The 25,683-nt window shown below is 38.9% G+C and overlaps 1 protein-coding gene across 1 annotated transcript in view; it reads left to right on the top strand.

Moving 5' to 3' along the window:
- The first annotated feature begins 1,436 nt into the window (after nucleotides 1-1,436).
- Nucleotides 1,437-25,683, top strand: part of PHEX (phosphate regulating endopeptidase X-linked) — a 276,100-nt gene continuing 251,853 nt past the window's right edge. Inside the window, exons 1-2 of the mRNA XM_072615274.1 lie at nucleotides 1,437-2,361; nucleotides 10,642-10,710. Of these exons, the coding sequence (XP_072471375.1) occupies nucleotides 2,238-2,361; nucleotides 10,642-10,710 (193 nt within the window). The 5' untranslated portion in view covers nucleotides 1,437-2,237. The remainder of the gene's footprint in view (nucleotides 2,362-10,641; nucleotides 10,711-25,683) is intronic.

The raw sequence follows: 25,683 nt of genomic DNA, 5'->3' as shown, positions 1-25,683 counted from the left end.
TAAATGTGATATAAATATGAATTATTATTAATATAACTATAAAGCAGTTCCTAGGAGAACATAATGGTGCAGGAAGGGGTTCTTAAACTGAGGTTCATGCATTTGTTTTAAAAACAGTTGATAATCATAATTCAATATAATGGGTTCCCTTTGTGATCCTCAGTATTTGATTTTATGCATTTAAAAACTTTATTCTGAGAAGGGGTCCACAGGCTTCACCAGACTGTGAAAGGGGCTCCCTGGCACACTCACAAAATGAAGAACCTTTGTTATATCTAGAGGCCTGTCCAAGATTTCCTAGGTGAAAATGGAACCCCAGTGATGCTGTATTCACCTGGTATTGAGTTCATTGGGGTTTGTGGGACAAAATGGCATCCCTGAAGCCTCAGGCTGGAATCTTGTAGTCACCAACACTTCTGGGGCTCATTTCCTTGCTCCAGTCCTGAAACCCACCAATGGCTCCCCTCAACAAATATTATATTATTTTTGTTCAGACTTGAGATTTCATGGGTGTAGGGAATCTCCAGTGAGGAAACTCCCTACTAATAAAGAATAACGCTATCTTTACAATTTATACTCTTAGAGCGGTGCACAGAGGCAAGATTCTGTGACTTGCCCTGGATCACACAGCAAGTGTGTGCCAAAATGCGTGGTCTTCTTGACTGCAAGGCTTGCCCCAGATTGATTACCCCCAGACTGCCTCACCTGAAATGAATTATTAGTACGTCTTTCCATCCAGGTACATGACTACCTGACTTGACATGGGAAGGCCTCCCACATTCTACTTTTTCACAGGCTGTGTCTCGAAGTCCGGAATGTTCTCCCTCCTTATTCTGCTTCTTGGAATTCCTAGCTTCCTTCCAAGTGCAACTCAAGTCCATGTCCTTGTATGAGGCCATTTCCAGTTGTTAGTGGCCCTCCCCCGTCCCCTGAATTACTCTGTGTATGCGTGTGTACCACACAGAAGCATGTGTGTGCATATATACACACATATATTCCCTCTCCTTCTAGTAGGATGATACAAGTTGCTTCATGTCAGGGAATGTTTCATTTATCCCTAACACCTTTACAGTGCCCTGTATGTAGTAGGAACTTAATAAATACTAGTTAAATTTAATTGAACAACCCAGGAGGAAAGATTTTTAAGACCAGTGGTCAGTATCATGGGAGAGCCTGTCTTCCAGATAAAACTAGCATCTTCAGATTTGCTTTGGAGAAACTGAGTAGAACTTTTAATATAGTGTGTTCTTCTTTTCTTTTTAAAACAAATTCACTAACTAGTGAATGCCTCCTCCTGGCTGGAAGGAAAAATATATGGGTGTATTTTTTTAAGGAAAATTGCTGAGGAAGATGTAAATAAGTTCACCCTTTCCTCCTTCTGAAATTGCTTTTGAAGGACTGAATTCATATGCTTGGAGTCTTTTTAAGATTCATAGTACCAGAGGGAAGATGGTTTTTATCCACCCCCCACCAGTGTTTCTTTTTTTTTAAAAGGAGGTTAAAACACCATCCTTGGAAGGTTGTCTTAATTGCTACTTTGCACTGCCCTTGAGAATGACTGATTTTTGGCACATGCAATCACCCAAAAAGTTCCTAAAATAAAGTGCTACAGGATATCCCAAGAATTCTTAGGAAGCTTTAAAAAGAGAATTCACACACTGGCAGCATCTCTTTGTTGAAGACCAATTGGCCAAGCTGAATGGCTACAGCAGAAAGAAGGAACTGAGGTCAGTGGCTGATTGAGTTCTCCGAGCAGGTAGAGAAAATCCTGGCCTGTCAGTCTTGTGGTTTCCAGGAGTTTTGACACGAGTCCAGAATTGATAAATACAAGTGTTGTGTTTTTTTTTTCCTCTTCTAAGTGACTATACATTTAAATAGCTAAAACATCTGTTCAGTAACACTGTAAACCATGTACACTCAGAACTCCTGATAAAGGGGACTGACGAACAGCTGGTTCAGAGAGATTTGGATAAAATAGCTGCTGTCTGTTTTTACCAGACCTAGCCAGAGTGATCCCTAAAACAATAAATATTTGAAGGTTTGTTTTTATTTTTTTTAATTGCTTGAGAGAAAAGGACAGAGAGACTTGCTAACAGGAATGTGTTTTTAAGTTGTCAATAACGAAAACAACAAGGAGTGAGCAAGCCCATGGAAGCAGGTAGTTACTAACATATTGAGATCAATCACCAACCAAAGGAAAGCCAATTTCTTCCAGAAGCCTGTCCAGAGCTCATCTGATGGAAGCAGAGGCTGGCAAGAATGCGAAGCAAGGCACTGGGAAGGCGGCCAACAAAGCCATTCGAGTTGCCTTGGCCATATTCATCACTGGAAGTGCTGTACTTGGGACTCTTCTTTTCTTGGGTAAGCTCTCCATTGGAAGCAAAGGGAAGGGTGGTGGCACTGTGGGCTTTCTTTGGGCTCAGTGTAGCAAAGTTTATTGAAATATAGGTTTACTAGGGTTTGCTTATGAAGATGTGTGCACCAACCTCGAGTTTCTATTAAAATGAAAAGGAAAGGGAATACAATACTTCAGAACACTGCTCTGGATGAAAACTACTTTGACTTATTGGAGGATTTTGTGGTATTCGACAAAATCTTTCTTAGCATCTCACAGAAAGATCATAAGTTATAGATTTGAAGAGTCAAATTCATCTGCTTAATTTTTAAAAAAAGAAAATCAAAATAAAACTATGCTTTATTCAACACCTTAACAGAAACAGGCTGAGTTTTGTTTCCCTTCAAATTTTTTGAGTCTTTGCCTGAGTGACATATAAGTTGAATAATCTTTTTTTTTTTTAAAGGGGTAGTTTTATAATTTCTTTACACTCAAGAAATCAAAGGTGGGAAGGAGTTTAAAAAACAATTATTTTTATTATATTTAATAATGTTGAGGGAAATGGAGATTTTCTAAAAGAATAATGAAATTATGTTAATATATCTCCCTTAAAAGTAATTATGTGAGTCCTTGAGAGCAGATCCTATTGTTTACCTTTCCTTATATCCCTAGTGCTTAGTACATATAGCATGTAGTAGATTTTTAATAAATGCTTGTTGACTTGGCTTGACTTTAGAATGAGAATGTCCCAAGTCTGTGGGCATTGAGAAAAATTTATTTCTAACAAAAATAAAATATCTCATGGATGGGAGAAGAGAGATATCCTAGACTTTTAGTAATTATGAACTTGAAAATAATCTTTTTAATGCTGTCCATTAATCCTTAATCAGCTGTTTGACTTAGGTCAAGTTGCTTCACCTCTCCATTCCTTATTTTCCTTATCTGTAAAATGGGCTGCACTAGATGGTCTTTAAGGTCTCTTTCAGCCCCAAATCTATCATCATGTTTAAATCTAATGGATCATCTTGAAAGGTACAAAGGAGCAAGGTTGGTACTTGGAAGGCTTTAGATATATTTAATAATTCACATGGCTGGAGAGAATGTGTTCTGAGGCATGTAGAGAATCCAGGAATCCACTGTTACGTTGGCAAAGCAAAACTGCTGATTTGCTTTCCTCTTAAAAAGAGTATGAATTATGTGGCTTGAAAGCTGTGTTCAAAGAAGAAAATAATTTTTCCACATTTTATGTTGCTGTAGATTTAGAAAATTGGTTGCATCTCTTGCTTTGTGCAAGGACAAATTGTCCTAATGGAACTTTTGGGTTTGTGGCTCTCTCAAATGCTGCTGTTTCTCACCATTTGGTGCTTCGGTGAAATGTTGTGGGGAAGGTTATGAAACCATGTCAAGGACTTACAATATGCTACTACATTAGGGCAAAGGAAATCAGTGTGCCTCAAGAAATTTAAGTGGCTATCAGGAGCCTGGCTCTGTGCGAGGTGCAGGGGATACAAAGCCAAAAAATAAACCAATCTCTGCCCTCAAGGAGCTGACATTTTACTTGGGGACAGAGAATAGAATGTGATTGATTTGGGCAATGACAAACATATTGGACTTTAGACATCCCAGGTCACCTTCAAAGGAGGCTGGACGTTTATGTTCATGATACTGCTGTCCCATCCTAAATTCTGTGGACCTCCTTCTTTGGAATTGTATTGAGGGCCTATAGCATATTCTTTTAAATGTCCCCACTAACAGAAAATATGTAGCTTTGAGGTTCAAGGAGGTAGGGATTGGGGGGAGATTTGATTTTAGAAACAGACAAAAGTCAATGGGAGTGGCAGTTAGATGGTTCAACGGATAGAGGGCCAGGCTTGGAGTCAGGAGGACCTGAGTTCAAATTTGACCTCAGACATTTACTAGTGTGTGACCTTGGGTAAGTCACCTAACCCTGACTGCCTCCCCCAAAAGTTAAAAAAAAGTCAATGGGAGACAGATCTGAATATCAAACTGGGGAATCACAATTTTCATCAAAAAATGAAGCATAATTATAAATAAATGAGATGGTCTTCCCTTACATGCTTGCTGAATTAAATCACGTAGTTATAGTGATTTATAGAATATAGAAATTGGAAAGACTCTAGGCCCAGAGAAGTTAAATGACTTACCCAAAAGCACACAGGCAATGTATCAGAGGGGACTTGAACTCACATCCTCTGACTCTACAGCCAGTCCTTGTTCCATTGTATTGTTTTACAAAGAGTTTTCCTATACAGCCTGTCATTTGACCCTCATAAGAATTCAGTGAGGAAGTCAAGCTGGGTACCATCATCATTTTATAGGTAAGGAAACTGAAGCTCAGAGAGGTTAAATATTTTGACCATGGCTCTATGCCTAGTAAGCGGCAGAACCACGCTGAAACGCAGGACTCACACTGAGATCTTTCAGGATCTATTTCCACTATAACAATCTGCTTCCAAAAATGTAATTCCCCAAAAGGGAGTTCACACATATTTTGATCAAAGGCAACTTCATTGGAGTAAGTATAATTTCCTAAAGTGACAACTCGGAAAGAAAATTCTCATTTGAATGTATCAGTTCTGGTGAATTTATTTTAAAAAGGGGGAGGGAGAGAGACAGACAGGCAGAGAGACATAGAGACAGAGACAGAGATACGGAGACAGAGAGATAAAGACAGAGAGACAGAGACACAGAGAGCTAGAGAGCCCGAGAAAGAGTGAGACAGAGACACGGAGACAGAGAGACAGGGACAGAGGGAGAGAGATAAAGTTTAATATAAATCCTTAACATTTTTCCATCATTTTCTTAAATCTAAAAATCAGTAAAATCAATAAATCAGGTCCTGATTTGTACAGTTTGTTTATTTGTGAGGTATAAATGCTCACTCACACTGCAAATTTAACAATCATCTCAATCAGAGCTGTCAAGCTGGTTCCTGTATACTCCTATATAGAGACTGTTGAATGGTAGTGTTGGAAAGAATCTTAGCAATTATCTGTGTCAGCCTCCTCATTTCGCATAGAAAATGAGACCCTAGATAGAGTATCTTACAGTGAGTTTAGTGACAGAAAATAGACCACATCTCCTGCCTTCCCAGGACAGTGCTCTTTCCATTGTACTTGCTGTCTTTTATTTGTAAACTCCAATTCTGGCTCCTTCCTCTTTTGATAGTATATGGTCTGTGATAACTCTAAAAATATTCCTATTTCTCCTAAATAAAGAATCACCAGTATTATGTTTAAGTCTGTGAAGTGACTTCAGATGTCTATTTTAGTTATCTGAGATGTTAAATATTGGGGCACCAAGATGTGAACATTCCTCATTAAATTTTTCTACATGTGTTTTTACATCTCTCTGTTCTTCCTTTGCTTTCTTTAGTAAGGAGAAACCAAAAAAAAAATTCCTTTTTAAATTTTCATTTAATCCCCATTAATAAAATACAATATTCCCTTTCATTAATGAATTAATTCAATCCATTTTTTCTTCTTGTTCTTTTGGATTTAAAGAGCAATTCCTCCCTTTTTTTTTGTCATATTGTTTCTCTTAATCCAGTTTTACTCACCTTGGTTTACTTTTTAAACTTGGAAATCACCTCTTTCTACTCAAGACCCTAATTGAACTAATGTTGAAATTTATTATTATTTTCGTTTGCTTTTTGATTTGTTTTCTTGAGCTTAAGACAGATAGCATGGGGGTAGGGCAGTTAGGTGGCATGGTGGTAGAGCACTGGGCTTGGAGTCAAGAAAACTCATCTTCATAAGTTCAAATCTGGCCTCAGACACTTATTAGCTATGTGACCCCAGGCAAATTACTTAATCCTGTTTGCCTCAGTTTCCTCATCTGTAAAATGAGCTGGAGAAGGAAATGGCAAACCACTCCAGTATCTTTGCCAAGAATACCCAAAGTGGGGCCATGAAGAGTCTGACCACTGAACAAAAACAAAAGCTTGGAATAAGAATAGATAGGACAACTATAAAGTCAGAAAAAAACCTGGACTCAAATCCAGCTTCTGACATACAGTAACTCTATGACTTTAGGCAAGTACCTTAACCAGTCAATGTACGAAGCTATGCTCTCTGACTATAAATTTTAGATGAATTACTGATTTGTGTTGCTGGAGAAAAGTTTACAGGAAGTGTGCTAAAGTCATGAAATCATAGGTGTGGATGCTTTCCCCTGCCAAATTCTGTTTTTAAATCATTCTTTATGGGTTTAGTTTTTAATCATTTATTTCCATTAATGTCTAATAACCTATTCAACTGATACCTTCAACAGGTCACTTCGTATGTGACTTGAGTGACTTATACGACATGAAGGTTTTATGTGGAAATCTAAGAGCAAAGTTATTCTTCTTTAAATTCAAAAACTCAAGATGGATTTTCATTTCTAAAAGTTTCATTTCTGGAAAGTAGGCAGGCAAGCCTTCTGCTGGGGTTGTACCCAAGATAATTTACTGGTATTTGTAATAGAATTCTGATAAAAGTGCTGTTTCAAGAGTGATGCTAGAGGAAAGGATGAAAGCAAAAATTGGTTTCTTCCCCATGCCCCTCCTTTTTAGGACCCTATCAAGAAAAAATAAAAATCATGATGCTAGCACGTTCTCTCCAGATATTTCACTTTCAGCTGAAATATTGGCATCCATCTAAGTTCACTGAGTCTCCTTCCTGGACGAGCATAAGCAAGTTTGCTTGTCTGCACTGGACATTTGGTTGGGATTTTGGATAGCTGACTTCTAGACAGAGGTCCCCATGCTGCTATGGAATCTTGTATTCCCCTGTGATGCCATCTCCAAATGACTCCTTGTTTCCGCTCACAGATAACGCTAATAATGAGTTCAGCATGATTTCCCCAGTGACAAAAAATATTTTTGAAATTCAAACTTGCAGCTGCTATAAATCCCATGGTGACGAAACATGTAGAACTCCTGTGAGTTCCTGTACAGTATAGTGTAGTGGTCTTCTGTGAGGCTCAGTTGAATCGATACTGTTAGCATGCTAGGGAAATTAGGCCAGTTGAGAAAGACTGCTACACCTGGATCTCTTGCTAGGAAACTTGTAAGATGAGGTTTTGAAGGAATCATATAATGTAACTCTGGTAGTTATAGGATAGGCCATCTGGAAACTCATTTTAATAAGCTGACTTGCTTTTTGAGGGCACTAGATAATGACTCAGAAGAAAGATGAATATTTTTATGTTTATAATATATAATAATAGCTAGCATTTAAATGTTGCCTTAAGGTTTGCAGAGTGTTTTACATGTTATATCATTTGATACTAACAGCAACATTGCAAGTTAGGGACCTTTTTATTCCTATTTTACAGATGAGGAAACTCAGGCTAAGAAAGTTACATAGTATCTAAACTTAGTTCTTCCTGAACGCCAGTGCTCTGTCCACTATGGTACTTCACATTCTCCAATATGTGTGTATATGTATATATACGTATATACATATACACACATATACATACATACATACACATACATATATACATATACACACATGCATATCTACAGGCAGTGCAAAAAGTTCTGAAGTTAGAGGATATGAGTTAAAATCTCATCTCTGATACTCATGACTTGTGACTTTGTGACCTTGGTCAAGTCACAACCTCCTTGGGCTTCAGTTTCCTAATCTGTAAATCAGGCAAATTGAACTAGAATGACATCAGAGGTTCACTCTAATTCTAGACCTGTCTGTCCATCTGTCTATATGCCTGTCTGTTTAATTATCTATTTATCTATCTATCATCTATCTATCTCTATCTATCTGTTCTTCTGTCAGTCCATCTGTCCATCTGTCTATCAATCAATTGTAGCTGAGGCATCCCACTTTCAGATGTAGGGCTCCCAGAAAAACTAGCCCAGGTTCAGGGTACTCTGTAGTTCTTTATTCTCTTAAAACAATAATTTATGAGCTCCCACTAATGTGTTTACCTTTTTTTCTCCCCTCATTGGAGGACACAATTAATTCAAAGCAAAGACCTCTAAGGAAATGGAGCAATCAGAAAAGTTTCATTGAACATTCTTTCCCTAAACCTAGGATATACTCTCTTGGGCAGCTGGGTGGCTCAGTGGATAGAGTGTTGGGCCCGGAATCTTCCTGAGTTCAAATCTGTCCAGAGACACTTACTAGCTGTGTGACCCTGGGTCAGTCACTTCACCCTATCTGCCTCAGTTTCCTCACCTGTAAAATGAGAAGGAAATGGCAAACCGTTCCAGTGTCTTTGACAAGATGGGGTCATGAAGAGTTGTACATGACTCAACAACACTCTTTTGCACATACTTGCATGCCCAATGGAGACAATGCATGCACACAGAGATCAGTCCACGAAATGTTCAGGGTACTTTCATCTCCCGGCTATAGCATCACTCATGCTTTCTGGTGATATCCTTGTCTGCTCTCATTGGATTTGCACAACACTGCCTTGGTGACTCCCCTGTGCATGGTGCAGCTACTCTTGTGGTGAGAGTTGGTGGCCGTGGGTCATGGTAATTTGTTCTGGGCATTTTTCTCCTGGTCTACAATGACCTTACGGTGATTCTTGCTCCACTCATGGTTGCTGTTGCCCTCTGGGTGTATAGTCTCTGCTGAGTATAGCCCCTACTGCAGCTTGTGTTCTCGTCAGGGTGCCACACTCACAATCTCCGCTATGGGCTGTTAAGGTTTTAGGCTAGAATTTCCTCTAGTTGGGGGTAGGTGGACAGTTCCTCAGGCAAAACCACCCTATGCAGCTGACGAAAGCCAAGAGCAGAGTGTACCAAGGCTGGGACTATGTCAGCATGGACATCAAGTTGGGAATTAGCAACCAAAACCTCATTGCTTTTGCTCTGCTTTCAGTCCAGTGGAAGAACTTCACTGTCCCCCTGCACATCTATCTACTAAAAGAAAGCATTTGTGATTTTGCTCAACCATGACGGTCCCCTGCTTAATAAATTTCAGTGCTTCCTGACTGCTTCTGGGACGAAGTATGAATTCTTCAGATATTCACTTAAAGCTGCCTCCAGACGGTCTTTTCAGGCTTATTTTATATCAGTCCCCTTTACTCATGCTATGTTCCAGTCAAAATGGTCTCTTTATTGTTCACATAATAAAATCAACTCAGCTACATTATTATGAACTCAGTATTCTTTGTACACATTGTCTCCATGCCTGGAACGTATCTTTTTTCACATCTGTCTCTTAGAATTCCTGTTTCCTTTGAAAACTCAGTTCACGTCTCTCCTCTTAAAGAATCCTTTTCTCTTTCTTTAAGAAAAAGCTAGCTTTCTCTCCTTCCTCAAATAATCATATACATATACATACATATATATACACATATACATACATACATACATATATACATATACATACATATACATACATACATACATACATACATATATACATATATATATAGCTTATTTATACATTGTATCCTCTAGGTACAAGGGAAGCTTCCAGCACCTATAGCACAATGCTATGGATATAGTAGGAGCTTAAAAATGCTTGCTGAATTCTTGGTGTGTATATTCCTCCCACTAATGAATATTGCAATCCCTTTCTCATTCAATAGATGGTTTTTGAGAGCTGCTACAGCCTAAAAGTTCATCACCTTCTGGGGGGGTTCTGATCATGAACCAGTTCAGTTTAGCCAATTTAGACTTTGGACAGTAGATATTCAGCTGACTAGAATATATGTGTGTGTATGTATGTATTCCTCTACCTTTCCAATGCTAGTTCAGAAACGCTGGTGGAGGTTGAATCATAGGTCAATCAGTCAGTCAATAAGTACTTGGTAGGTGCCTACTTTGTTCCAGGGAGTATGCTAAGTGCTGGGGATACAAAACACACTAAAAACAAACAAATAAAGGCAAAAGGCAGTCCCTATCCTCAAAAAACAATTTAATGGAATCATCACAATCCATCGAGAGATAAAATGAATTGGGAAATGTCAAAATCTCTTGATTTTATAAATTACAAAAAGCAGGTCTAGAGATGGTCATAATTTGTTCAAGGTCACAACTAATAGCAGCAGACCTAGAATTCCAGGTTCTCTGACTCTAAATCCATGGTTCTTTGCAGTCCTCCATGCTGCTTCCAAGGTTTGATTTTCTTTTCTCTAAAATGGGGATGATACGACTCCAAAGATGAAACTCTGTGGATTAAATTGCTGGTTATTGTATAATGTGTGAAAAACCAAAGGGGTCGAGTGCTCCCCAAACCATTCACCCGTGAATCTGTTCCTCTGCTGGTGGCTCACTACACCACAGGTAATTGACTTATTTATTTTTCTTTTCTGTTTTTCAGTTAGCCAAGATTTTTTAAGTCTTCAGACCAAACAGAAATACTGCTTGACGCCAGAATGCATTGAAGTTGGTAAGTAACAATTTCCCATCCTGCACTGAGTTGTAATTATGGTACCTTGAGGAAAGGAATAGAAAACAGGTGACATTTTTAGACTTCTGCTTGTTGGAGGTTTACCTTGCAGTAAATGCAGTTTTGATTAAATGTTAAGTTAGGCTAAAAATAAACTCTATGTGTGAAATCCTGGACAGGAGGTTTCCGGTTTTCTTATTTTGCTCAAAGCAGTAGCTGCATTGTATTCTGAGCATCTCTGTAAGGAAATTGTGATGTAAATGAGGCTTACCAGTCTCTTCTCAAACAAGTCTGGAGGCAACTCACACTGGACCCAGTTTTATCTCCCCTTGACAAACCCTTTCAAAACTGCTCTATAGAAAGAAACTACCAGTCCTTATACTATTGGTGAACAGAAATTCACTTTATTTATTTTCTTCTTAAGCAGTAGGCTCTGTTGGAAGTCAAAGGACCTTTACTTTTAATTTTTTATATTTGGGCCTAGCCTACCAGGGACATTTTATATATTGCTACTAAGATGATGATTTATAATTTCCTTGGACCCCGCATGTATTCCTCCAGATGAAATGTCCTTCTTTGACTGAGATTAATCAGGTCACATGTGAGTGGGTATCTTACAGAGAATATTTACAAAGTAAAATTCCTTCTCCCTCCTTTCCTTTTCTTTTTTTAAATGTCTCCTCTTCTTCCTTCCCTCTCTTTCTCTCTCCTTCCCTCCTTGTTTCTTTCTTTCCTTCCTTCTTTCCTTAAATATTTACAATATTATATAAATCAAATATTTTCAATATACTGTGCTAGGTGCTAATGTAGGCACATAGATAAGTAAGATAAGGTCCTTGTCCTCCAGAATCCAATAAGGGATCTAAGACATAATATAATACAAATTACAGGTATATAATATTAGTATAACATACTATGAGATCACATGGGGTAAGGTTAGGAAAAGTTTCATAGTGGCAGATGAGCTATGTCTAGGAAAATGGAATAGGATTTTGAGATGTAGGAGTGGTGAAAAGGGAACATTGGGGAAAAATATAGGGAATAGTCTATGAAAACCATGGAGATGAAGAACCTTGAATGCTAGGCTAAGCTTCTTTATTTCTAGCCACCTTTAACTCAGGATTAGAGCCTAGATGTTTGGGACCCTTTGCTCAACCCTTTAGGTGGTACTTTACGTGGGCAACACCAAGGGCATGTGTTAGTTGATTTCAACATTTCTCAGAGTAGACATCATGAGTCCTAGTGGGATCAAGACCCATTCTGTGGACAGTTCTTCCTCACTATTCTTTCTATTGTTCTCTTGACCCCAGCTCATTCTTGAGTGAGTTGGCAGGGCAGGTTAGGTGGTTCAGTGAACCAGGTGCCTGGTCTGAAGTCAAGAAGACTCATCTTCCTGAGTTCAGATCTGGCCTCAGACACTTACTAGTTGTGTGACCCTGGGCAAGTCACTTACCCCCATGTTTGCCTCATTTTCCTCATCTGGAAAATGAGCTGGAGAAGGAAATGGCAAACAACTCCAGTATCTTTGCCAAGAAAATCCCAAATGGGGTCATAAGAGTCAGACACTACTAAAAAGTGAGTGAATAACAAAAATTCTTGATTGGTGTGGGACTCTTTCTGGCATGGGTCTTGGTTTTGGTTCCATGTTTCTTTTATTACTGGGCATTTCAGAAATAAATCAAGTTAGGCTTTCCTAAATTTCTTGGCATGTTCACACAAGTTTATAACCCATTCATGGGTGTTGTGAGACTCAAATGAGAGAACGGATGTAAAGCACTTTGCAAATCTTCAAAGGTTCTAGAAGTGCCAGTTACATAATAATGGTAGTAATATTATTATTAACATGTGATCACTCGGCCTTTGGTCTTGGGATGGCTATGTTCCCTGAGCTCCTATTGCTGAACTCCAACAGTATTTACAGAATAGTTCAAAGGTTTGCTGGTAAACATAGGGAGAATGTATGGACACATACTTTTAAGTTTAATCTATGTTATTAACATTTTAAGTCGAGACAATGAACAAAACTATAATGTGACCCTTGATTTGTAGTAATTACTGATTTCGGACTTAAAAGCTTACATTGCAAATTTAGCAATGGTCTCTGAGTGGGTCCAACGGAGCCCATCACCCCATCTTTGCTCCCAGAATGACTTGTATCTCCAGGCCTCACCCTGTTTTTACCAGATGGATGTCCATGCCTCCTTATTGTAGATTTTCTTTTAGAAAATGTATAGTTGAGGGTGGTAGCCCACCTGAGGAAAAAGTGGGACTATCCTTTTTAATATGAATCTTTACCACGTCCCTACATTGATAAAGGAGTGGGAAAGAGAGCGCATAGAAAAACTTGGAGAGGTGGAAGAGTTCACTAAAAATTTTCAATTCATAAATATTTATAAAGTCTTTTTGTACCCTGGGCCACTTATTTGGTTTAAACTTTACCCATCCCTTGTTTATAAACTGTAATAATGTTGGAGGCTCCTTTCCAGAAGAACACTTGATAATAAGCCACCTGCCATGTAGTTGGTTTTTACCCACCTCTTGCAGTTCTGTTTTTAATTTTCACTATAGGAAGGACTTATGAATGTTTAAAATAAAATGGAGATATTGCTATTTCTATAGGAAAAGCACATCAAGATATATTCCACTATTATGTAATTCAAAACCCAGAAGCCCCAGAGGCCCTGGAAACACCTGTTTAGTGTGCATCATGAGAAGAGCTTCAGCCAGCTAGAGAGTTGATGTAAGAAAAAGTGGTTAAGATTTTATGTCTGTACTCCAAGCTTAGAAATAGGGTACTGAGAAAGGCTTTGGGGAAAGATACAGTGCTTTATAATACTGTATAATATGGTAACATCACAATATTATTGTTGTCACTTAACAATTCACAAAATGCTTTTGTCACCATAATCCTACAAGGTGAATTGTTCAGAACATCCATGGATGTGTTATTTCATAGATGCGGTTCTTTTTGGTGATGCACAAATCATCCTTTGTGCCTGGTCACGCTATGCCACTCTCATTCATGTGCCCCCATGACTCCCCCATAGAAGGTCTTGCCATTTTGTAGCTGTCCATGGAGTACATGGGATATCAATGATTATTCCTTATTTTTGCTTTTGGATGGACCATCTCTTTCCTCAAACATATATCTTTCTGATCATGTCATTTAAGCTGCTTTTCATGAACAAGTTTTCATTGATGATGTGTTACAGCTTTCATAAGTCCACATTATGCACCTCTCCACTGTTCTTCGGGTGATGCTTGACTTTAATTTTTTGGATTTCCATGATTCTGGACCTGGAGTCATGAAGACCTGAGTTCAAATCCAGTCTCAGACACTGCCTAGCTATGTGACCCTAGGCAAGTGACTTAATTGGTATCTGCCTCAGTTTCCTCAACTGTAAAAAATGTAGATAACAATAGCTCCTAGCTCCCAGGGTTGTTATGAGGATCAAATGGGATGATATTTGTAAAGTCCTTAGCATAGTGTCTGGCACATAGTGAGTACTTAATAAATGCTGGTTTCTTCCCTCCCTTCCCTCCTTCCTTCCTTCCTTCCTTCCTTCCTTCCTTCCTTCCTTCCTTCCTTCCTTCCTTCCTTCCTTCCTTCCTTCCTTCCTTCTTCCCTCCCTCCCTTCTTTCCTCCTTCCCTCTGTCCCTGCCTTAGGAACCTGTCCTGTAGAAGGTGGATGTGTGTGGTGGAGATGTGTCTTGAAAGAAGCTCAGGATCTGGCAAGCCTTAAATGATTGCACCAGTCTCCTAATTGGTCTTTTTGCCTTAAGCGTTTCTCGCCACTCTAATCCATCCCCCACACAGCTGCCAAAGAGATTTTTGTAAAACAAAGCTCTGACTATGTCCAGTAGCTCTCTGTTATAACTCGAGGGATGACATATAGACTCCTCTTTTGGATATTTAAAGTTCTTTGCACTGTGTCCCCTTCCTACATTTCCAATCTTCTCCATTCGTGATTGCATTCCAGACCCTTAGAGCCCTGTTTCTCACATTCAACACTCTATCATAACTTCTCTGTGCCTTTGCACTAGTTGGCCCTCATGCTCAGAATACTGTCTTCTCCTCCTCCTCCAATCTCAGCCTCTCATCATCCTTGGCAGCTTTCAAGACACAACTCCAGTGCCACCTTCTACAGGAAGAGTCTCCAGTCCTCCCAGTTGCTGGAAACTCAGGAAGGAAGAGAGGAAAGAAGGAAGGAAGAAAGGAAGGAAACCAGCATTTATTAATGACAACCTGAATGGGGGTAGTGGCTGTGTGGGTGAGGAAAAGGTACCTTATCTGAAGGCTGTTGATTGGATATATGGAGTGAGTAGGAGTGAGGAGTTGAGGATGATACTAAAGTTTTGAATCTGGACAACTAGAAAATGGTGGTGCCCTCAACAGTAATGAAAATTCAAAGGAGGGGAGGGTTTTGGGAGAAAGAGAATGAGTTTTGTTTTCAATATTTTGACTCTGAGGTGACTTTGAGATATTTAGTTCAAATGTCCAGATGGCAATAGGTTATGCAGAACTGTAGCTCAGGAAAGAAATCAAGATACACATTTTGGAATCATTTTTATAAGAGACAATATTGAAACCTGTGGAAACTCTTGAGTGTAAGTAAGTGAGAGAGTATAGAGAAAAAACTCCCAATCACAAAGAAGTCTCAGGACAGAGCCCCAGAGGCCACCCAAAGTTAGTGCATGTGACATGGATGAAGATAAAGAAAGGGGGTTTCAGAAGATATGATGAGACTTTTGGAAAGAGAACAAAATGAGGATAATATCCCGAAAACCTAGAGAAGAACCAAAGGAAATTAATAATGACAAAAGCTGCAGAGAGGTCAAGAAAAATGAAATCTGAGAAAGGGTCATTAGATGTGGAGTTTAAAATATCATTGGTTACTTTGGAGAGAACAATTCTACTTACATGATGAGGTCAGAGGTCATATTGAAGAAGGTTGAGAATAGGATAAGGGGAGAGAAAGTGGAGGTACTCAATAGAGGTGACTTTTTTCAAGTTTCTTAGCAGAGAAGAATGATATCTCATGATGACTGTTGGGGATGGCAGGGGCTAGTGAGGGCTTTTAAAGGATGGATGAGACTGTAGTGTATTCATAATCATCAGGGAAGGAAGCAGTAAATAGGGAGAAATTAAAGAAAATAGGGATGAGAATAGGGATGATAGTGGTGGGGTGGGGTCAGTCTGCTGGGGAAGATGGAAGGGGATGGGATGAAGGGTCCGTATACAGAAGCTGGCCGTGGCAATGAGAAGAGCCAGGGAGGAGTTAGTGCATGATGATGTCTGAGAGATGTGAGATGAGGAGAAGAGGGAAACGAGGGAGCTTTCAAAATTGCAGACTGTTTATAGATGGTCTAAAACAGCGTTATTCTTACTACCTTCTAAAACTTTCCTACCACTCTGATCTTCTATGATAGTATAGGGAGTACATGAATATTATCTCCATTTTACAGAGGACAAACATGACACTCAGAGAGGCTTGGTGAATTAGCCATGCTGACATTTGTTAGGAAGTGTTGGAGCTGTGGCTAGAACCCCGATCTTCTGATACTAAGTCTATCTCTCTGTCCCTTGCCAATATTAACACTAGTTATTATTAATTAATAAAAATAACAAATAATAAAAATAATAACACACTTATAAATTACTTACTGCGTGCCAGGTACTATGCTCTGCTTTGTAATTATTATCTCACTTGATTCTCACAATAACCCTGAGAGGCAGGTTTTATTACTATTTTCATTTTACAGATGAGGACACTGAGGCAGAGGGAAGTTAAGTGACCTGCCCAGAGTCACACAGCTACTAAGCGTTTGAGGCTGGATTTGAGTCCATGATTCTGTTTCCCATCTTTCTTATTCCAGCATCATTTGTTTCTCCTCAAGTGAGAACTTGAGGTGGGGTGGAACAGGAACAGGAAGAGCTTTTCAGACTCTGCTTCTATCACTACATATATCATAAGACCTTGTGTCAAGATACAATCCTATACACTCCTCTTGACCCCAGATTGTGTGAAATGGAGGCAGAACATTTCACTTACACTGGATGACTTGGGAGTTGCTATAACTTGAACGTTTACAGGTTTACTGAATCATCATATTTCTTTTATTAAAGCAAGGCCACCCAGGCTTCTCTTTGTCCTTCAGTAGAGCTGAAATAGGGAAAAGGAGGTTTTTGGGATCTTGACAACCTCAGTCCCTTGGAAGCTTAAATCCCAGTTTCTCAGCAAAAAGTGCTCCATAGTACACAGCTGTGAATTTTCTTTAATAATAGATTGTGGAGCTGAAGCTTAAGTGTTTTGACTGAATGGGTTTCTTTCCAAATTCTCTGTGAGTGATGTAGCTCTCTTGTGTTTTCCTGGGGCCTAGGTCAGAGATGATCTTGCAGTTTTTCTAAGTACCTGCAGAAACACCTGGGGGACAAGTAGAAGGCATTGGAGGGTTTTCTGTTTGTTTGTTTTCCCCTGTTCCTTTTATTTTTTCCTGTACTCCCTCCGTTACTCTATAAGGAAGCCAGAGAATAATATGGGCATGTGAAGAAAAATGAGCATGAGGGCTGCCCTATGTATTATAAATATTGTGCAGAAGTGGGAGCAGCAGTGATTTCTACTACTTCATAACTTAAATATATTTCAATTTCATCTATATGGGCAGAATAGCAGAAAAGAGACCAGCATGTTCTTCTCCTGTTCACTCCCTGAGGCTCTTCAGCCTTGGGTTACTTGCACCATTTGCATTCTCTGCTGCTGCTGCCAAGGTGCTAAACAATGCTGAGGAGGGTCATAAAAGCTGTGCTGATTGGCTTCCTGTTCACTATCCCCTTCTGGGACTTCCTTGCTGCATAGGAATCCTTTGGTTCCTCCCTTATTGAATCTATATCACACTCCCCACAGCAGCTCTTCCCAAACCTCTCTTTCCTCAAACCCTCCCAGACGATTCCTATTCCCTAGTCTCTCAGTAAGCAACTTTGTTTCCTTCTTTACTTAGCAAATTGAGACCCTCTGTCATGATCTCCCTTATCTCCTCTTCTCCATACTTCAGAACCCTTTGGATCATCACCCATCTTCCCTTCTTTTGCTCTAGTCTCAGAGGATGAGGAAGATCTTCTTGCCAAGGCTAACTATTGCACCCTACTTGTGTTCCTGATCCCATCATTAATCACCTCTCTTCCCTCATATTCTAGCTCCCTCTGTATATTAACTCCTTCACCACCCTCTATAACCATGCTCAGATCTTCCTGAGTCTTAAACAAATGACAACTCTTTCCTTGGTTACTGTCATCCCTTAAAATCGTAATATTTTAGTTTTCCTCCTTTTCAATGTCAAACTCTTAAAAATAACTTCTATCCTCATTGGATTTCTATTCTGTACTATCTCACTTGGTGATCTTAGGTCCTGTGGGTTCAATGTTCCTAACAGATGATTCAAAGGTTTATATATTTTACCCTAGTCTCTCTACTGAGCTCCAGTCCCACATCAAAAACGACTTTTTTATATATCAGACTAGATGTCCTGTAGGTACCTCAAACTCAGCGGGTCCAAAATATAGTTCTCTCTCTAAACACTGCCTCTGAACTTGAATATAAATATCAAAGGTATCATTAGCCCTTGTTGTCATCCAGGCCTGCAACCTCAATGTGAACCTGGATTTCTCATTCTAACTCATTCCATATATCCAATCAGTTGACAAATCTTGTTTGTTTCTCCCTTTATGATATTTTTTATATATGCCTCCCTCTCTTCTGTACCATAGCCACTTTCCTAATTTAGACTCTCCTCACCTCTCATCCAGTCTCACTGCTTTGTGTCTAATGGTAGCTATCTCGAGGCCAGGACATGGGTGGGGGTGGGTGGCAGGAAGGGAAGAAAAAAAAAGAAAAAAAATTGCATGAATGCTTTATTATATTTTCACAAGGGACAGCAAGTTGTACATAATAGATTTGCAGTTTCATATAATTTTTAAAAAAATTATACTGTGTTATGGAAATGCTTCTTTTATTCCATAAATTAAAAATAAAATAAAATAAATAAAAGTTTTAAAAAGTCTGGCTACCTCAAATATCTTATTTCCTTTTGTCTCCCTCCTCTTCACCTCCATTGTAAAACCTCTTTCTTCTCTCTTTTATGTGAGATGATTTGCTACATTCTACCTCTCCCTTTCTCTTACTCCTAGTACATTCCACTCAACAGTAAATTTTATTTTTTTAATTTATTTTTTTCTTTTTTTGATCATTTTAATTCATATTTTTATAATATATATTATATAATATATAAAATTAATTATAAATAAATTTTTATTTATTTCTCTCTTCATATTCAGCTTAGCCTGTGCCCTCTGTCTATGTATATATGTATATAGGTGTATATATACTTATACACACATACATATACCCAATTACATATACATACCTATACATATATAATATACACATACATAATACTCATACATACCTACATATATATGTATATATATACATATATATATATATACATATATATGTATATATATTTCCTCTATACCCTAATACTGAAAAAGATCTCATGAGTTGCAAATAACATCTTTCCATGTAGGAATGTAAACACTTCACCTTTGATGAGTTCCTTAAGGCTTCTCTTTCCTTTTTACCTTTTCATGTTTCTCTTGATTCCTTGAAAGTTAAATTTTCTATTCAGCTCTGGTCTTTTTTAACAAGAATGCTTGGAAGTCCTCTATTTCATTGAAATTCTGTTTTTTCTCCTGAAGTATTATACTCAGTTTTTCTGGGTAAGTGATTCTTGGTTTTAATCCTCTCTCCTTTGACCTCTGGAATATCATATTCTAAGCCCTTCAGTCCCTTAGTTTAGAAGTTGCTAAATCCTCTATTATTCTGACTGTATTTCCACAGTACTTGAATTGTTTCTTTCTGGCTGCTTGTAATATTTTCTCCTTTACTTGAAAACTCTGGAATTTGGCTACAATATTCCTAGGAGTTTTCCTTTAGGGATCTCTTTTGATTGGTGACTTCTTTCCATTTCTATTTTATCCTTGGGGTCTAGAATATCAGGGCAGTTTTCCTTGGTAATTTCTTGGAAGATGATGTCTGTGCTCTTTTTTTCACCATAGTTTTCAGGTAGACCAATAAAATTTAAATTATCTCTCCAAGATATATTTTCCAGGTCAATTGTTTTTCCAATGAGATATTTCACATTGTCTTCTGTTTTTTCATTCTTTTGGTTTTGTTTTACAATTTCTTGGTTTCTCATAAAGTTATTAGCTTCCATCTGCTTCATTCCAATTTTTAAAGAACTATTTTCTTCAGTGAGGTTTTGAACCTCCTTTTCCATTTGGCTAATTCTGCTTTTTAAATCATTCTTCTCCTAATTGACTTTTTGTACCTCTTTTGCCATTTGGGTTAGTCTATTTTTAAAGGTGTTATTTTCTTTAGCATTTTTGGGGTCTCCTTTAGCAAGCTGTCAACTCACTTTTCATGATTTTCCTGCATCACTCTCATTTCTCTTCCCAATTTTTCCTCTACTTCTCTTACTTGATTTTCAAAATCCTTTTTGAGTTCTTCCATGGCCTAAGACCATTGCATATTTTTTTGGAGGTTTTGGATGCAGAAGCCTTGTCTTTGATGTCTTCCTCTGATGGTATGCCTTGCTCTTCCTCATCCGAAAAAGATGGAAGAAAATATCTGTTCACGAAGAAAGTAACCTTCTATAGTCTTATTTTTTTCCTCTTTTTTGGGCATTTTCTCAGTCACTTATTTGACTTTTGAGTCCTTTGTCAAGTGGAGGGTATACTACCCTAGGCTTCAGGGATTTTGTGCAGCTGTTCTCTGAGGTATCTCTAGGAACCTATAAGTTCTCAGTTCCTCCAAGGTGCCACAGTCAAATAAGAGGAATTTACTCCTCTCCTGGCCTGTGCTCTGGTCTGTGAGCAACCACAAGCACTCTTTTCTTCCTAGGAACTGTGAGTAGGATTCCCTCTTCACTGCCACCACAAGGTCTACCATGCCAGCACTTTTCCTCACCCCAGGACTGTCACTCAGGACCAAGACCCAGATCAACCACTCAGTTCTCTCAGGGTCTTTAGACGGAGAGTTCCAAAAATGGATGCTGCTGCCACAGCCCTGGGATCAGGGGCTATGTCCTTACCAGACCATGTTCCCCTCTCTCCCAGGTGAAAGAGCTTTCTTACTGACATTTGAAGCTGTGTTTGGTGTTTGTGTTTTGAGAAATCTGGGAACTGCAGCTGCTACCTGTGATTCCATACCTTGAAACATGCTCTAGCCCTGTTCATGCTGGGTGGCCCATGCTGGGCTGAGCTCATCTCTGAGCCCAGTGCAATAGATCCTTCCTGTTGGCCTTCCAGGCTGTCTTGGGCTGGAAATCTGTTTCACTCTGTTATTTTGTGGCTTCTTCTCCTCTAGAATTTGTTTAGAGGCATTTTTTACAGGTATTTTATGGGCTATGGGGGAGAGCTAGAGTAAGTCTGTCTTTCTACTCTGCCATCTTGACTCTGTCCCCCTCTACCTCAAATCTCTTCTTGCTCCAATCCATCCTTCACTCATCTGCCAAACTGACCTTCCTTCCTTCCTTCCTTCCTTCCTTCCTTCCTTCCTTCCTTCCTTCCTTCCTTCCTTCCTCCCTCCCTCCCTCCCTCCCTCCCTCCCTTTCTTTCTTTCTTTCTTTCTTTCTTTTTCTTTCTTTCTTTCTTTCTTTCTTTCTTTCTTTCTTTCTTTCTTTCTTTCTTTCTTTCTTTCTTTCTTTCTTTCTTTCTTTCTTTCTTTCTTTCTTTCTTTCTTTCTTTCTTTCTTTCTTTCTCCTTCTTTCCTTCCTTCCTTCCTCCCTCCCTCCCTCCCTTCTTTCTTTCTTTCAAAGTAGTCTTTTATTTTTTTCCAATTACATGTAAAGATAGTTTTCAGCATTCATTTTTTTATAAATTTTTGAGTTCCAAATTTTTCCTTCTCCCTCTCTCCCCTCTCCAAGACAGTATGCATTTTATATAGATTATACATGTGCAATCAAATAAGCATATTTCCATATTAGTCATGTTGTGAAAAAAAAATAGAACAAAAGGGAAAAGTCATAAAAACAACAACAAAACAATGAAAATAGTATGTTTGATCTGCATTCAGACTCCATGGTTCTTTCACTGGATGTGGATAGTATTTTTCATGAGTCTTTTGGAATCATCTTGGTTCATTGTATTGCTATGAAAAGCTAAGTCAATCACAGCTGATCACTGCTCAATGTCACTGTTACAATGTCGCTATTACTGTTACAGTGTTGCTGTTGCTATTGCTGTTACAATGTTGCGGTTGCTGTTACAATGTTGCTGTTACCGTGTGCAACGTTCTCCTGGTTCTGCTCACTTCACCCAGCATCCAGACTGATTTTTCTAAAGCATTGTTCTGGCTCTATCATGCAGTGAACTCTGGTGGTTCAATAATACTTCCAGGATCAAATATAAAAGGCTTTCTTTGGCATTTAAAACTTTTCAGAGTGTAGCCTCTTCCTACAGTTTTTATTTTCTTACCTCACTCTTCTCCACGTGCTACACAGCAGCTGAGCTTGTCTGCTTGCTTGTCTTTGCATGTGACATTGCCATCTACAATGTCCATGCCTTGGCCCTGGCTGTCTGTCATGATCTTGGTCTAGCTTCCTTGGTTTCCTACAAGACTGTAGGAGGTCTTCCCTAGTCTCCCCAGCTGCTGGGGAGGCTCCCCTCTTGGATTACCTTTCAATTATTTTGGGGATCTTTTATGTGCTTAGTTTTTTGTATCTTGTCTTCCCTACTTCTCTCTCCCTCCTGCCCTCATTTCCTCTGCTAGAATGTAAGCTTTTCAAGGGCAGGGACTAATTTTTTCCTCTCTGACACAATGTCTGGCACAAAGAAGTGTTTAACATATGCTTGCTGAGTGAAAGTCTTCCTTACCTCTCATGTCTCAACTGTTTATCATTTTCTATTCCAATTCTAGAACTCTATAAAAATTGCTTTCTCAGAGATTACCAATGATCTATTAATTGAGAAATCTGATGGCCTTTCAATAATTATTAGCTTTGACTTCTCTGTAACTTTCCACCTGGTAAATTATTAGCTTTTCCTCCTCCCCTCTCTCAAACTTTCTTGGATACTCCCACCTCTCTTGGCTTTAGCTTTTTCCTCTCTTTCACCAATTTCAGTATCCTTTGATGGAACATTAGCCATCTCTGGCCTTGCTTTTGGTCCTTTATCTTTCCAGTCACCTTCTGAACATCCCAAACTGAAAGTCCTATAGACATCTTCAGAAGTGAACTCTATTTCTTGCCAGCCTCCAATCTCTCCCATCTTCCTTGCTCCCTAGGCTCCCAACCTCGGTGTCCTCTTCAACTCCTCATTCTTTCTCATCCCCCTGGTCAGATCTGTTCTTAAGTCCTGTTGATTTTACATTTGACAGTATCTTTCAATTATTCCTCCTTCTTTCCTCTGAAAGTGCCACTATTTCAGTGCACGTCCTTGTCACTTCATGCCTGAACCATTGCAATAGACTGTTGCTTTGTGTCACTGCCTCAGGTCTCTCCCCATTCATCTATCCTTCACTTACCTATCAAGTTGATCTTCCTGAAGCACAGGTCTAACCATAACAACTCCCTCATGTCATAAACTCCAGTAGCTTCCTATTGTCTCTAGGATTAAATATAAAATCCTGTTTGACTTTTAAAGTCCTTCACAACCTGGCCTCTTGCTGTTTCTCACACAAAACATTCCATCTCCTGACTTCAGGCATTTTCATTAGTTGATCTCCATTCCCAGAATTCTCTGCCTCTCCATCAACTTCTGACTTCCCTTCCCTTCTGACTTTCTTTGGGGTTCAGCTATAATCCTACCTTCTGCAAGAAATCTTTCCTGATTCTCTTTCCTTCTGAGATGATTTTTAACTTATCTTGTACATAGCTTGTTTGTACAGTTGTTTAAATGTCTCCTCATTAAACTCCCTGAGAGCAGGGATTATTTTTTGCTTTTCTTTGTGTTCATAGCACTTAGCACATTGCCTGGCACACAGTAGGCACTTAATAAATCCTTCTTGTCTTGACTTCTTTCTTTTCAGTCTTTCTTTTTTCTTCATTCTTGACTTCTTAATGATTTTATCAACTACTAAGTGTCCAGGTATGTCTTCTGGACAGGTGGTTTCCAAATGTACGTATAAGTAAGTGTGAATACAAACATGTCCTACCAACACCTGAAGCTTATTATGTCCCAAAATGAACTCATCATCTTCCTCTACTTTCTTATTTTGTCTTCAAATTCCGCTGTTTCTGCTGAGAGCACTGCCATCTGTTGTGGCCTCACCCTAACCTAACTCAGCTGGAGACATTTTAGTTTTCTTTGACTTTTCCACCGCTCTCATTTTCTGTATCCAATCTGTTGTCAAGTCTTGTCGATTCTATGTTGACATCTCTCACATTTATCCTCTTCTCTGTACTCATATTTGACTTCAATTTCAACTTCAGCTAAGCACCTACTGTATACATGATACTATGAGAGGCACTGGGGATGTAAAGAGGAAAACAAAGACAAAACCAAATATCCATTCTCCTCACCAGCCTAGTTCAGGTCTTCATCAATAAATATGTTCATTGAGGGAACTTATTTTTTTCTTTGTAATGTTCCAGGTCTAATGTAGTACGTCTTTAATAAATGTTTGTAGAAATGAACTGAATTAGAATTTTTGACTAGGAGTCTTTTAAAATCTTATTTTCTAAACTGGACAGGAGGGCTACTCAACTAAGCTTTAGGAGGTTTACCTGAACTGAGACAGAGCTCTCATTTTTCTCAAATTCATTCATCTTTAGCTGAAAACCAATGTTTTTTCACTAGCTAAAATAGAAATATCTTCCAGAACTAATTAGACAAAAATAGTTTCAAGTGCCCTAAAATAGGGTCAATCTTTGTAATTGATGAATACATCTATTCAAGATATCCAATAATTATGGTGTCAGATAGGTGTAGTGGCACATGTCTAATTCTTGCTACTGAGGGAACTTGAGGCTGGTGGATCATTTGAGCTCTAAAATTTTGAACTGAAATAGGCCTAAAGCTAATCTGGTGTCCCCACTAATTCTAGCACTAATGTGGTGAGCCCCTGGGAATAGGAGGTTACCAGGTTGCCTAAAGAGGGTGAACTGGCCCAGATCATAAATGGAGCAGGTCAAAGCTTCCATGCCAGTCAGCAGTGGCATTAGTCCCTTGAGTAATGACTGCACTCACCACCTGGGTGAGATGGTGGGGGAAGGGGAGGGAATAATCATTTATATAGTGCCTACTGTGTGCTAGACACTGTGCTAAGTGCTTCACAGATTTTATGTCATTTGATTCTCACAATAATCCTGTGAGGCAGATGCTATTATTATCTCCATTTTACAGTTGAGGAAACTGAGGCAGGCAAAGGTTAAGTGATTTACTTAGAGTCATACAGATAGTAAGTGTCTGAGGTCAGTTTTGGGCTGGTCCACTGTTCCACCTAGCTGCCTACAGAGACCCAGGTTAAACAAACACCAAAAAAGTGGAGTTGGAATTCAAACTTAGGATCTGAAGAATTGTGTCATGGAATCTTTGGGTGGGTACTGACTGTTGGGAGCTGTGGCCATATACATCAATATACACATAGAAGTTACATTTGGACTGTTCTATACCTGCTTATAGGATTGTGCATGTGGATGTGTGGATGTGTACACAAAGCTGTGCCTTCCTCCATATAGAGAACTCTCAGGATAGAAACTCTTATGATAAGGCAAATTGCAATTCATCTTCTACTTATCGTCTTCAAGAGTTGTCTGGAAGCACTGAGAGACTATGGGAATTACTCAGTCATATAGGTAGTATGTGTTACAGGAAGGACCTGAACCCAGAACTTCTTAACTCTGTCCATGATACTACATGGTCTCTTTGTTTTTAGAATTAGTCAGAAAAAAAATCCATGACTGTTGATTATCTTA

Source organism: Notamacropus eugenii, chromosome 5, assembly GCF_028372415.1.
Source record: "Notamacropus eugenii isolate mMacEug1 chromosome 5, mMacEug1.pri_v2, whole genome shotgun sequence".
NCBI classification, from domain to species: Eukaryota; Metazoa; Chordata; class Mammalia; order Diprotodontia; family Macropodidae; genus Notamacropus; species Notamacropus eugenii.
The sequence above is the reverse complement of the archived record's forward strand: the minus strand, read 5'-3'. Positions and strand labels throughout refer to the sequence as shown.